Source organism: Trachymyrmex cornetzi, unplaced genomic scaffold (assembly GCF_001594075.2).
Source record: "Trachymyrmex cornetzi isolate Tcor2-1 unplaced genomic scaffold, Tcor1.1 scaffold104, whole genome shotgun sequence".
Lineage (NCBI taxonomy): Eukaryota > Metazoa > Arthropoda > Insecta > Hymenoptera > Formicidae > Trachymyrmex > Trachymyrmex cornetzi.
In genome coordinates, this window is record NW_017295587.1 from 336,210 (window position 1) to 349,711 (window position 13,502).

Consider the following 13,502-nt stretch of genomic DNA (forward strand, 5'->3'; position numbering starts at 1 on the left):
CGTCGTTGGCTTTGCGTTTTGGTTCTGGAACTAAAATTGGATAAGCCTGATATTAGTAATAGTATAATCTATACGTATAATCGTTTCAACCGATATATATAGTTGACAACCGAGAATTACTATAATTCTAGTTATTATAAGCATAAAAATGGTTAAATTTACCATAAAAACAATTTAAATAGCTATAATTATATACACTCGTATCAGCTCTTTGCATGATTTATATCAAACTTTTGTTTCCACACACACAACACACATATTCCCAATTGCTTGAACAGAAATGCAATAGCACACATTTTATGTCGCAATATAATGCAATTTATATTTACACTATACGTGTGTAAATTATTCAATACCACAAGAATAAATAACGCACAATATCGCTTTTATTGTTTTAAAAACAAAAAAAAGTGCTGCTTCTGAATCTGATAAAAATTGTGATAAGACTACGTATAGATCTTCTTAAATCTGCAAGCTAATAATGTTACTTTATTTGTTCATGTATAGATAAGGTAAATTGTCGTGTGATATTAAACGAGTCTATCTGTGCAATGGAAATATTACAAGACGCGCAGTTATATTTCATCTCAATTTCAATCAATACCAATCTTTTTATTATTGTGTCATTTTCAAATCCGCGAAATGTGAACAATTTTGTAATGTAAAATACGATTCTAAATCGCGCCACTTATAAAATCATTATTCAAGATTTAATAAGACAATCTTTGATAGTGTAATTAACGGTATAAAATTGTACAATTTGATATACACTACGCATTTCGGAACTAAATTCCTTTGCACATATTGAAAACAAATTTCAAGAAAAGTAGGATTTTAATTCTTTCAACTTAAATAGATACACATCAAAGTTATACTTTACGGAATTAATTTTACAAAAGAGTAAAAATAATAATGGAAGATAAAAGCCAAAGCGAAGTACTCACAAAAAAAGATCTAACAAGTATAACAGAGTCTGGCGAATCAACCGACGTCAAACAATTAAAATTGAAAGTGTATAAAAAGAGGTGGCTAATGTTAATTATCTTCATGATTTATGCTGGATCGAATTCTCAATGGATAGAATACTCGATTATAACCAATATAGTTATCAGGTATCATATTTTCTTCAAAATAAGAATAATTTTGAATGTAAAAGTGTTAATGCCCTTTTTTATGTACTATTTAGATATTATGGAGTGTCTTCGATGATGGTTGACTGGACCTCGATGTCATTCATGGCATTTTACATAGCGTTTATATTTCCAGCGTCGTACGTGACAGATAAATGCGGTCTGCGATGGACCATCACCATAGGCGCCGGTCTTAACTGTCTTGGTGCCTGGATAAAAACATTGTCCATTCAACCCGATAGGTTCTACGTTGCTATCATCGGTCATTCGTTAGTCGCTCTTGCGCAGGTTATATCTTTTAATTTACTTTATTAATCTCTATCAAAAATCTTGATATTATTACAACTTTTTCTCTTCCTCCTTTTTTATGGTTAGATCATTACTCTGTATTCTCTGCAATTTATTTAGAGAGTAGTAATTATTTCATTTTGTATCAGACTACAGTGCTACCGATACCAGGACGATTGGCCGCGCAATGGTTTCCTCCTACCCAAATCTCGACCGCCACGTCTTTGAGTATTTTCGGCAATCAATTTGGAGTGGCGTTATGTTTTCTTTTAGGGCCTATAATAGTGAAAAATCATGACAATTTGGATGATATCGGCAAAGATTTGTCACGTTTATGCTGGATGGTTGCAATCGTCTGCACAATTGCATTCGCTCTTGTGCTTACATGTAAGTTCATTATCTATTACTAACAGAACAAGTAATAGTTCGACAGTATAAGTGTTTAATTCTCATCTAAAATTAAACAGATCTGAGCTAATACGAAAAATGTTTTCCTAATTCCTTTATACTCTCTCACTCATGGAAAATCAATCTTTAACTTAATAAAGAACCAAAAGTATATATTTGTGTTACATATATTAATATAAAATTTAAACTTTTATGTACCCACGCAATGTGTTAACTTTGTTAAATAATATTTGAATGTGTATTTTAAACAACCATTTATAATTGATGTCTTAAGTAACCTCTTTTCTAAATATTAATTGAAAAAAACTATCCTTCAATATATCTATCTAATTTTTAATATACTTAAATTTTCCAATACAGCCTATAATCCATTTTAATCTCAATCCCTTTATCCGGGTTTTATTTTTATTTATCCCAGCTATATAATCACACACAAAGAGAGGAGAAGCGGAAGAAGGACGATAAACCGTTAATTAATTAAAGATCGCTCACACTCCAGGAAAAATTATCGCGTTTTAATCTTCTCAATGTGCTTTTGTATCAGTATTTCAGAACGAACCAAGACTACCGCCGAGCGAGACACGAGCATTGCAAAAAATGAATCGGATGAAGAAAAGAGAGGAATTCGTGGAGCCGATTAAAGGGCTTTGCAGAAACAAAAACTTTATCATGCTTTGTAATTCCTATGGTTTGAACGTCGGTGTATTTATTGCTGTGTCTACTTTACTCAATCAGATATTCCTCGCACACTTCGAGGTGAGCAACATCTAAAATCAATGAAGACATCGTTTTCATATATTTTTGCAAATATATCTAAAGGTAAGATATATGTATAATCGCCCATGTATTTTAGAATGGAGAAGAAGATGCAGGCAGAATTGGTTTAGCCATAATTCTCACCGGTATGGCCGGTTCTATTAGTTTTGGTATCATCCTTGATAAAACGCATAAGTACAAGTAAGAAAAAAAGTTGTCTGAAAAAGTTAATTAAAATTTGCTTTATCCTAAATCATGCGCTGGAAAAATCAGCAATAATTTATATTTTTTATTTTCAGACAAACCGCCATGACTGTATACTTTCTTACATTCTGTTGTCAAGTATTATTCGCGGTATTTACGTGCATGGGTATAAAATGGATGGTGTACGTGTCGGCGATTTTCTTAGGGTAACTAATCGATATTCATATTTATGCATATATTAAAAATATTATTATTTCAAAAATGTATTTTATAAATGCAATAGAAGTTCATCTTTTAACAATTTAGTAAAATGAAATTGTTGTTCTCACAGTTCTTACTAATATTTTAGGTTCTTTTTTCAATGCATGTGAATCAAATTATGTAAAGCAATTGTAAATTTTATCACATTTATTATTTTTTTCTATTACATTTTATTTGATATATTTTTAACATCATCTGTCAAAAATCTTATAGGTGCTATGTATTCCATTCTATTATTCGTTACAGATACTTTATGTCGGGTTATCTGACCATAGGATATGATTTGTGCACCGAATTTACGTATCCAGAATCGGAAAATATGTCTGCGGGAATACTCAATATAACAACCAGCCTTTACAGTATGATACTCATTATATCGTTAGGATTATTAATGAACAAGTACGGCGACATTCCTGTGCACATCGGTTTATGCTTGGCTTTGCTACTCGGTTTTATCTTGACCGCTATAACAAAAGATGAACGAAGACGACAAGATGCGAGAAAGAAGGCTCAGTATGAAGGAATCGCGAGAATTGAAAACAACATCGATGGCGTTCCAGCAACTATTTAACTAACTTATAGCATTACTTAATAAGCTTAGAACATACATACTGAAGGGCCATAAGTGACTGTCGATGACTCCAACCATAGTGAATGTATATTAGGTGTGCTCGTGTGCATTTTGAACATATACGAGGGTAGATCAAATATAAACGAGAATTGAATTATTGGACGAGAATAAAAATATAAAGAAAACAAATTATTTTTCTATATAGTTCCTTGGTACATTAATATATTTTTGCCAGCGGATAGGCAGTTTAGCAATCCTGTTTTCATTAAAAATAGTAGATTGTATCTGCGGCAAAAATAATTTGTTTTGTTTTATATTTTTATTCTCGTCCAATAAATAATTAAAAAAATTTCTCGTTTATATTTGATTCACCTTCATATACATATATAATAAGAAGAATGATACTCAGAAGCCGTCATGTTGCCGCGGTTATTTAAAGTTGTCATTATGACATTATGTTGTGTTCTTTCTTTCGGAAATCGAAAGAAATATAAAATTCTGCATCCTTTTTTTCGGGAACTATTTGCACTTTTTACTTGACATATACTCATTTCCACAATATGTCACTTCAAAGTTACCACAATGTTAATGTTTAAATGCATCCAATTATGCGCAGAACGGTACGAAATTCGTATCGAAAATAAGCGCACCTAATATACCTCCATGATAGCTCCAACATCTATCTGTCCTTGTCTGAATACTTCACCGTAATGAGCATGCGTCGATTATTATTAAGTCTGTTCGCGATGTTTGCACTTTTTTCACTCAATATCTTAATTTTCTCTCTTTCTAACACCCAAATATATATCTATCCCATTAAATGCAAAAATATTTTGGAGATTTCAAACAACGCGAACAGACCTATTATGTAATGTTTAGAGTGATGGACTCTCGCCTTAGAACGTACATACGTACGTTCAAAGCTCGCATATAAATCACGCGCAAACGCACAGTAAACAAGCAAGACAAGGATAGATAGATGTTGGAGACACTTTTATTACATTGGTCAGATACGTCATGGCCCTTCCAGTATGTATATTCTAAGTTCTAAGATAGGCATAATATTAAATCGAATAATTATTAAATCTTTCGATACTAATAAGAGTAATAAGTATCTAAACTGGTATAATTTTATTCATGTTCTAATTTTTATCAATATTTTACCTCCTAAATAATACATTAGATACAATAAATCGCTAAAAAATTAATCTCACATTGTGTGCGCAGATGAAAATTACACGTTGCTTTTTACGAGATCCGTATATTAAATCTTTTTTTCTTTAAAAGGAACTTTTGCCACCATGTAATATAGCATACTTTGATATTGCCTCTACCATAAAACGAAACGAGATTACTCCAACAAGATTAACTTTACAGTATGGTAGAAAAAAGAATTTAACTCCACATAGTAACAAAATAAGCAACGAGAATCTTGCGTAACATTAAAATTAAAGCTTGATAATCCTTCTTCTTAAAAATTATAAATGATCACCAATTTATCTTAATTTTTATTTAACATTTTGGTATAATATTCCGTTTTATATTTGGTATTTTAATTTTTCGCATGAAATAATTAATTTAAAATAGCAAACGACCGTCACTGTAACAGGTACGTCACTTTTAGCATTTCCACAAATCTTTTGTTTGTTTTTATACAAATGTGTAATGCAAAAAGTGACATAAATCATATATTGTGAAAAATGAGAATTATAAATAAAATATGAACACAACATAACAAATGATAAAATGGTGATACTTCAATAGAATTTAAAAATATATTTTTGAACAATTTAAATATGAATAAAAATTCATATTAAATATGTTACAGTTAAACGGTGATAAAATATGTATAAATTTCTCATATTTTACACAACGTTTAAAACATACGTCACATAAAGCTTAAAGCTTATCGATAATCATTAATCATAAAAAAAATATTATATTTGTTATGTAAACACTATTTTCCCACTGTGAAGCAATATTTTCTCTATCAGAATCTTTTTTTCTCTTTGCCGAATATCCTTATGCTGATTTTAATCTTTTAAATACTAAAAAAAGTTCTATCTTATGGTGATCGTCTTCAAACATCTATAGTCTAAAAATAATATAAGAACGCAAAAGCCATATGTATTCCGCCACGCGCGATGAATAAAAGAAGCCATTTCAAGCGTTAACGCGGAATCTTTATCGACAAAGAGGAAGACAACCTCAGCGTTGTTTTTAGATATCACAAAGCCATGGAAATGAACGCCGCATAATACGCTGCATTTGACGTGTGACATGACGGACGCGTCTACCACTTGTTACTCGATCGGAATACTTGATATACTCAATCAGAGAACAAAAGTTCTCTCGACACGCGAACTATTATATCGCATGCTTTCGATCAATCCGACACTCATGTCGTCTGCCTGCGACAGCGTTGTTATCTCGATTTCGCGAGTCGCACGATAGCGCACCGCGCGCTCGTCTTTTCTATTTATCTTTCTTATCGTACGAATACGACAAGAAAGTAAGTTGAACGTCAAAATTTTTCAGACAGAAATTATTTCCCTCCTCTTATTTGCAGTAAATATCTGCACGCAGATGTGCGCTAGCAGTAACTTTGCGTGCAAACATTTCTAGATCTTAAAGGAATTTTACATTTGTGCATTTTTGTTAAAGGCTGCAGGATAAAAATGTCTCTGAATCTCTCTGTTCTATAATCAACAGGCTAGAAAAATTTGTACGAAGAAGTAAAAGAAATATTAGAAAAAGAGTCTAACTACATTAAGGAATTCTGATTGAAAAAATGGACAAATTTTCTGATTGAATCTATTATAAATCTAGTTGAGGTAATCAAAATTTTGATCAAATCAAAGATTAAATTATTTATTATTCTTTTTGTGGTTTTTGTCCATTTTCAACTAAAAATTGAATCGAAAAAAGAATAATCGATTCCAGTTTTATATTGAAGAATTTCTCTCTCTTTAAGATTTAATTAAAATATATCTTCCGTATTAAAAGTGTGATGAGTGACAGTTGCTAAGTAAATGATAAGAAGATAGAGATTTAAAATAAGACAAGTTCAAGATGAAAACCTTGTAAAAGCGAATATCACGAGCGAATGCCGCATCATAAGCTGCGATGCGCGATCTATGACACGCGTCAGTCGGCAAGTTCTAAATACGGCCAAGTCAGAATTCTAATTAACGTCGTCACTCAACATCACTGTCAAATCGACGATTAATTCGCGCGCCACGTTTCTGAACCGTCTCGACCGAATTTATATAGGCGAATAAGCAGCGATCTTACGAATTCATAAGGTATGCATTACAGTTGCGCGCGTGATCTTAAATTCCAGACACGTCCTTAATTCACGCAAGCCATTACAACACCCGCTACTACAATGAATATGTTCCCGCTTCCATGCCTAAAACACCTAAATGATGAAAAGCATTGATCCGGTTCTCACCAATGAACACACACATGTGCATACATTGTTATCATCTAAATTAGTTTCCATTCTTAGAATGTAGCTTATAGAAATCGAAGAAAATTAAATAACATTTCTGACATAATTATAGCATTCTTATTATTAGGACATCTATTATGGAACCTGTTTGAAATGAACTCTGATTAAAATTATTCCATCTTCCTTAGACAACACAATAGATATCTAGAGAATGACAATAATTTCGATCAGAATCTATTCCAAATAATTCCATAATTTAAGGTGTCTAGTTTTGATTCTAAAATATCTATTTCGAACTCTAGAAGAGGATATGCGAAAAAAATGCAATATACATATATCATTTATCCTGCATTTGATCCGGTCTCCATCAAGGAATACATGTGTGTATATATAATATATATATATATATATATATATGTGTATACAGTGTTATTGTTATTTAAATTAGTTTCCATTCTTAGAATATAGCTTGTATAAATCGATAAAAACTATCTGACAAACAAACTAACTTTTCTGACATAATTAGCATCCTTCTTATTATTAATTTTGATTCTAAATTCTAATAGTAACGCAGAAGAAATGTAATAATTTAACCTGCACATATAAACTCGAGAATATTTCATTTCCCTGAAAACTCGCTAACCGTTGCTTTCTGCAAATTCGAATGCAGTGCTTATCAACATTCAAATCGCTAATTTGGTACACGGTGAGAAACACACCGCGGAATATATTCTATCACGATAGTAAAACGTATTTACAGATATCTGTTCATGTATACCAATGTATTATACGTAACATTTCACTGCAGCAACTCAGATATGAAAATTGGACAGTTATAGAGGAATACAAGCGTACCAAGCAACACACGTTCGATCATATTCGATTCGTCTTGCGTCACGACTTTTATATGGTTCCGTTTCCTCAAACAGAACGAAATCAACTGAACCGTAAGTTCGACGTAAAATTGACATATATCCAGAATACAACAACAAAGACGTCATTTCGCCCCGCCGCGAACATTCTTAACACGTAATATGAGTATCGTATTACGAAACAGCAGCGAAACAAAATGAAATCGTTTTCGTCTTCACCTTGTTTCGTATTCACGAAGCTTAGGCACCGATCTGATACATCGGTAGTTTCGCATATAAAGACGGAATCGGTGGTTCAGCAAAGAACAGTCTTAAGTTTTTCAGCGTACGTTTCGCAGCGATATATTATCATCGACAAAAATGAGAGAGACGGTAAAACACTGTTAAATATCAAAGGAGCGATGATAACCCAAACCCGTGAGTTAAATAATCTTTTAGGAGATAAATGCCTTTTAACATGGTCTAACTGGATCTTAAGTGCTTGTATAGTTCTGTGTGAATTTACATACTACGTATGTTATCTAGGCCTTTAAACTACGCGCCGAAATGATTTTTCGGTCTTGAAACGTAAACTCCATTGAACTACTGCAGTAACATCACAAGTTAAATTGACTAACAATTTAACAATCCGATGTCCATTAACATTTTAGAACGATCTTAATAATGCCGAATGACATATTAAAAATCTGTAAATAATTTTATTGCGAAAAATATTATTTCGGCCGAGGTCGGACTCGCATCTCTTGTATTCCGTGCAAACGTTCTAAGCCTTTAGACCATCAAGGGATGAGCATTGAATTGTTAAATTGCTAGCAATTTAACTTGCGATATTACTGCGGTAGTTCAGTGAAGTTAGAGTTTCAAGACCGAAAAATCATTTCGACGCGTAGTTTAAAGGACTACAAACGTAGTATAATAAATTCACATCGAATTATACAAACACTTAACATCCAGCTTGACTGTTAAAAGGCATTTATCTCCTATTGGTTGTGTACTCGTACGTACGGTCCTATGAGATTCTTAGTTTAATATTAAATAATGTTATTTTTAACTTCTATATGTGGCAAAATCAATCCATTTCTGTGGTTAGTTTCAAAGTAAATGTTCATATCAACGTTAATGCACTTAGTTAATAGAAGAGAAGGCGGTATTATGGCCAGTGTAGATATTGTGGTTCCTCTTAATATCTCTGCTATTAAGTGGCGAATTCTAGCGATTACTTATGGAATTATTTGTTGAGTAGCTCGCCGTTACATCATGACGCTAATATATCAATAATCAATAGTCAGCACTTATTATAATGCAATTTTTTACTTCCAATTTCAAAACGTTTCTGAAGTATATTTCAGTTTTTTAGATTTAATTACACCTACTTCCTCATTTTTCTTAAACTTGAGCGTATTATCACACGAATATATATATTTTTGAGTATGTTGTTTGCTATTTAACATTTTATTTGACTGTATATATTTTGAATTATGCGAATTTAAATAATAGCATGGCATTTTGCTAATGTGGCCCTTTATGGATATTGATTACTCACGGTCTCTTTTTTGAGGTTTTCATATCAAAATAATTATTTGATAATCGACCTATATTTTGTATTAAGTGTACTATTTTTAGTACACAGAGATTTTTAATACTATGCAGCTTATATTCAGAAGTTGTGTGAATGTATATACATTTATTTGCATACATTTTAAAATGTTTATTTTTTTGTTAATTTTATAACCAAATACTGTTTTCTAAACAAAACTAATTTTTTAAGACTATTTTTATGAAAGGCCACATTACCACCCATATTTTTCTTCGAGTCATTATGCAATGTTGTCACATTTTTATTAAGTGTCCTAAGTAATAAATATTTTGTAACTTTGAATCCAGAATCGATTTAACAAATGTAACTATTTAACGAATGTAATTGTCAAGTTTTAAACTTAAATATTGATTATTAACAAAGTTATTGTGTAAAATATAACTGGGTGCGATAATACTATACCTTCTCCTCTAATAAACTAAATTAGAATAAAAAAAAGTACATTTTTCTTGATTAAATTATTTAACTCCATTGTTTTAGTTACACTAAGTTGATATTAAGTAGAAGTAGCAGTAACGATTCATAGAAATAATTAAAAATAATTCAAATTAGGTATAATTAAACATTATGAATTTAACAACGTATTTTATTTGTTCCCATCAAAAATTCGAAGCGTGCGTTTCTACTAAAGAACTTCCGTGAATTAATTTTTGTGTGTGTTTAACCTGATTGTTTTAATTATAATAAATTAAGATCATATTGAAGAAGAGAACAGCGACTTGTAGAGATAATTAAAAATCGTTCAAGTTGAGTACAATAAATTTAATAGTATAGTCCATTTGTTTCTCGCAAAGATATTCGACGCGTGTATTACTCTCGTTACCGAAGAAACTATTAATGGTCTCGTTAAACAACGGTTCTGGCACACTAAGGAATATCGTGAACAATATGATCGCCAGATAATGATAGTAACGCAATAACAGTGCGCAAGTGCTTTTGCCAAGAGTTCTGATCCGCTGCTGGCGAAACGGCGAGATATATAGATAATTGCTTTTCATCATGAACAAAATGTTCGCTATAACGATGAAATATTATTTACGAGATCTAAGTATTTTAATAGGCAAAAGTTCACGATAAAACGTTTTACATTTTTACGTTGCATTCTATTTGCTAAATTAAAACGTTTTAAACTTCTGTACGAAAAGATTATAATTTAATTACTTATTTTATTTTTCGTCCATTTAAAATATGTAAATATTATATGTATAATATATGCCTTAGATAAATGAACATTGTTAAAAGGAAACAGCTTTCGATATTCGCGAAATAAATAAGTAGATATCGGATAAACGAATGAAAATAACGCTCTGGTTCGGACATTCGAGCGCATGTCACATCGTCTCTCTTTATTTAAATTAAATCGATTCTCTGTATTTTTTTCCAGCTCATCCTCGTCCTCCTTTATATTGGACTAGCGGTGACATCAGATTTATCAGGGTATAAGCCCAGGGGTTGGCGTCCTAATGGCCAGCATTTTAATCCCTACAACAATCGATTGCATGCGTATTACGATGCTCCGGGATTACAAAGCTACGGACCGCCAGATACCGCAGCTATCTATCGCGACCCGTTAGTCACCACGACCACGACCATACGACCACGAACCACCACTGTAAAAACCACGACAACACCTCGCAGGGAACCCACGACAGCGCCGAACGAACAATCCGAGGACGATTTCGAGACAACGAATCCGGCTCTAGCGATCGCAAATTCTTTCGCGTTTAATCGGCCTGTATATGTCTACAATACCTTTCCTTTTCTACCGGCTCAGATTATTGTATAGATAATAATACAGAACGAAGGATATCTGTATATAGCGAAATACACATTGAATGAATAACGAAAATTTTTATCCCATCCACCGATGTGTATATATTTATTATATTAGAGATATATAAATCATTGCTATGTATATTTGTACCACACTGAAAAAATTTACGAAATTTGAATAAATATTTGTTTAGATAGCCAATGGGGCCATTTACTTATAGTAAAAAAATATTTGTTCAATTAAAAAAAATTATACTTAATTTAAAAATATCATTTTTTAAATTCAACTAAATATTTATTTTCTGTAAGCAAATGGTCCTATTGGTACTATCTAAACAAATATTTATTCAAATTTCGTAATTTTTTTTTAGTGCAGTGATATACACAGTGTCCCAAAAAAGTCAGCTGAATATCTTGGAAAATATAAGTTTTACAGAAAAGAGTTTCAGATAAAAGTTGCAGGGTTCAAAAAGATCTATTTACTGATCTTATCAGTTTGATCTTGGATGTCGTCGCCAAGGTCAGATCAAGGAATATGTTAATCAGATGCAAGAGCTCAATGAGCACTTAATGAGCGGTTGTGCTTTTGAATGCACCCATAGTGGCTGCAGTTGATTTGGACACTTTTCAGTACTTTTCTTATTTTACATCTAATAAACGATAGAGACAGAATGATGATTACAAGCACTTAAAGTGTGCGAACCCCAACTCGACCGCAACCTATATCTCGTCGGTGAATTAGATAAATTCCAAAACGTTTTCTCTAATGAAAATTTTACTCGAAATATATAATACATGTAACGTATACTATAACACGTCGAATAAAATTTTCCTCGAAGAAAACATTTTTTGGAACGTAACTTTATAGAATAAAAAATATATATTTTAAACATTTATCCGGTGCTTACTTACAGCAGTAATATACGAAATGTACTTGACCAACAACGGTGTACCAAGTTCACACTAAAAAGATCTTTACTGACAGAGCAGGTGTTTAGACATGTCCACGGAGTAATTTTTACTCCGTAGGCATCCCCTTTGCTCAGGTGGTTGTGGGGTCCTGGCGGCAGAGAGAAACCTGAGATGTCCTGAAAGAGGCGGCAGAGGCCATGCCAGCCTTTTTCCTGTTACCGTCGAAATCGCCCGTACACTACCGCCAGTACATCCATTTTCAGTTTGGGAATTACATACATTTTCTGCCACTATCGATAAAATCGGATCGTCGAAAGTAGATGTGGTTCGTCTCTGTACTACAATAAATCTTCAGGATAGAAGCGTGCCGACTAATTTTAATTTCGCATCTCCTACATATGCAAATAAAAGTAATTTTGAATTTTAATAAACGAAATTGAAAATTCAAACAAGTTAATTTAGTGAATTTTGTCTTATATAATATTTATTTTATAATATCTTATAAAATTACGAAGTTATGTGTTTCTTTATACAAATTTCACCCCGTTTTTACCAAACATATTATAATTACTAATATATCAAAGTCTCCATAATTACTAACAATTATAGAGACTTTTAATAAATTCAATCTTTTCTAAACATATATTGTCAATTTAAAGTATAATTTAGCAAAAACGAGCTGTAGAGGCCCTCCACCACCCCCGTCAATTTTATCGACGGTCCTCTTTTCTTTGTAAGTATACACTCAAAAAAAAATAATTTTAATATTAGCAGAAACCGTTAAATCTTAGAGGATTTTATTCTTTTATACGGCCTCAAGAGGAATCTTCTGAAATCAAGAGGAAAATATGCTAAGCACAATATTCTTACAGTTAGAGTACTTTCGTTTTGCATCTGCAGTAAAAATCTTGCTGTTCCTAATATAATTTACTCGTAAAAGGGCACTCCGCTTTCAATAAATATATTCCTCTTCATACAAGAGGAAAACTATTAGAATAATCTCCAATACATTTTTGATGAATAGTCAAGTGTATCGGAAGAGGAATACTCTTTCTGTAAAAGTTTCTGCTTAGAATATGAGGTTACCGGAAATTTCACTTTACAATTAGATTTTTTTTTGAGTGTACTTACCCACAAAACAATCGACTACTAATAAATTTAGTAGTCCGTTTTTGCAGGTATTGTGTTATCCAATTATATTGTGTTTATCCATACTTATTGTCCCTACCTATACAGTCTCTATCTATCCATACTTGTCCTACCTACTCGTATTTTC

The 13,502-nt window shown here is 32.0% G+C and overlaps 1 protein-coding gene across 1 annotated transcript; it reads left to right on the plus strand.

The window, feature by feature from the left end:
• The first annotated feature begins 901 nt into the window (after positions 1 to 901).
• On the plus strand, positions 902 to 11,459 carry LOC108759162 (feline leukemia virus subgroup C receptor-related protein 2). Its single transcript, XM_018504478.1, has 8 exons — positions 902 to 1,112; positions 1,187 to 1,418; positions 1,568 to 1,805; positions 2,371 to 2,582; positions 2,680 to 2,783; positions 2,882 to 2,992; positions 3,294 to 3,600; positions 10,926 to 11,459. The coding sequence occupies exons 1-8, from the start codon at positions 913 to 915 to the stop codon at positions 11,325 to 11,327; spliced, it is 1,806 nt and encodes a 601-aa protein (XP_018359980.1). The 5' UTR covers positions 902 to 912; the 3' UTR covers positions 11,328 to 11,459.
• The last annotated feature ends 2,043 nt before the right edge of the window (positions 11,460 to 13,502 follow it).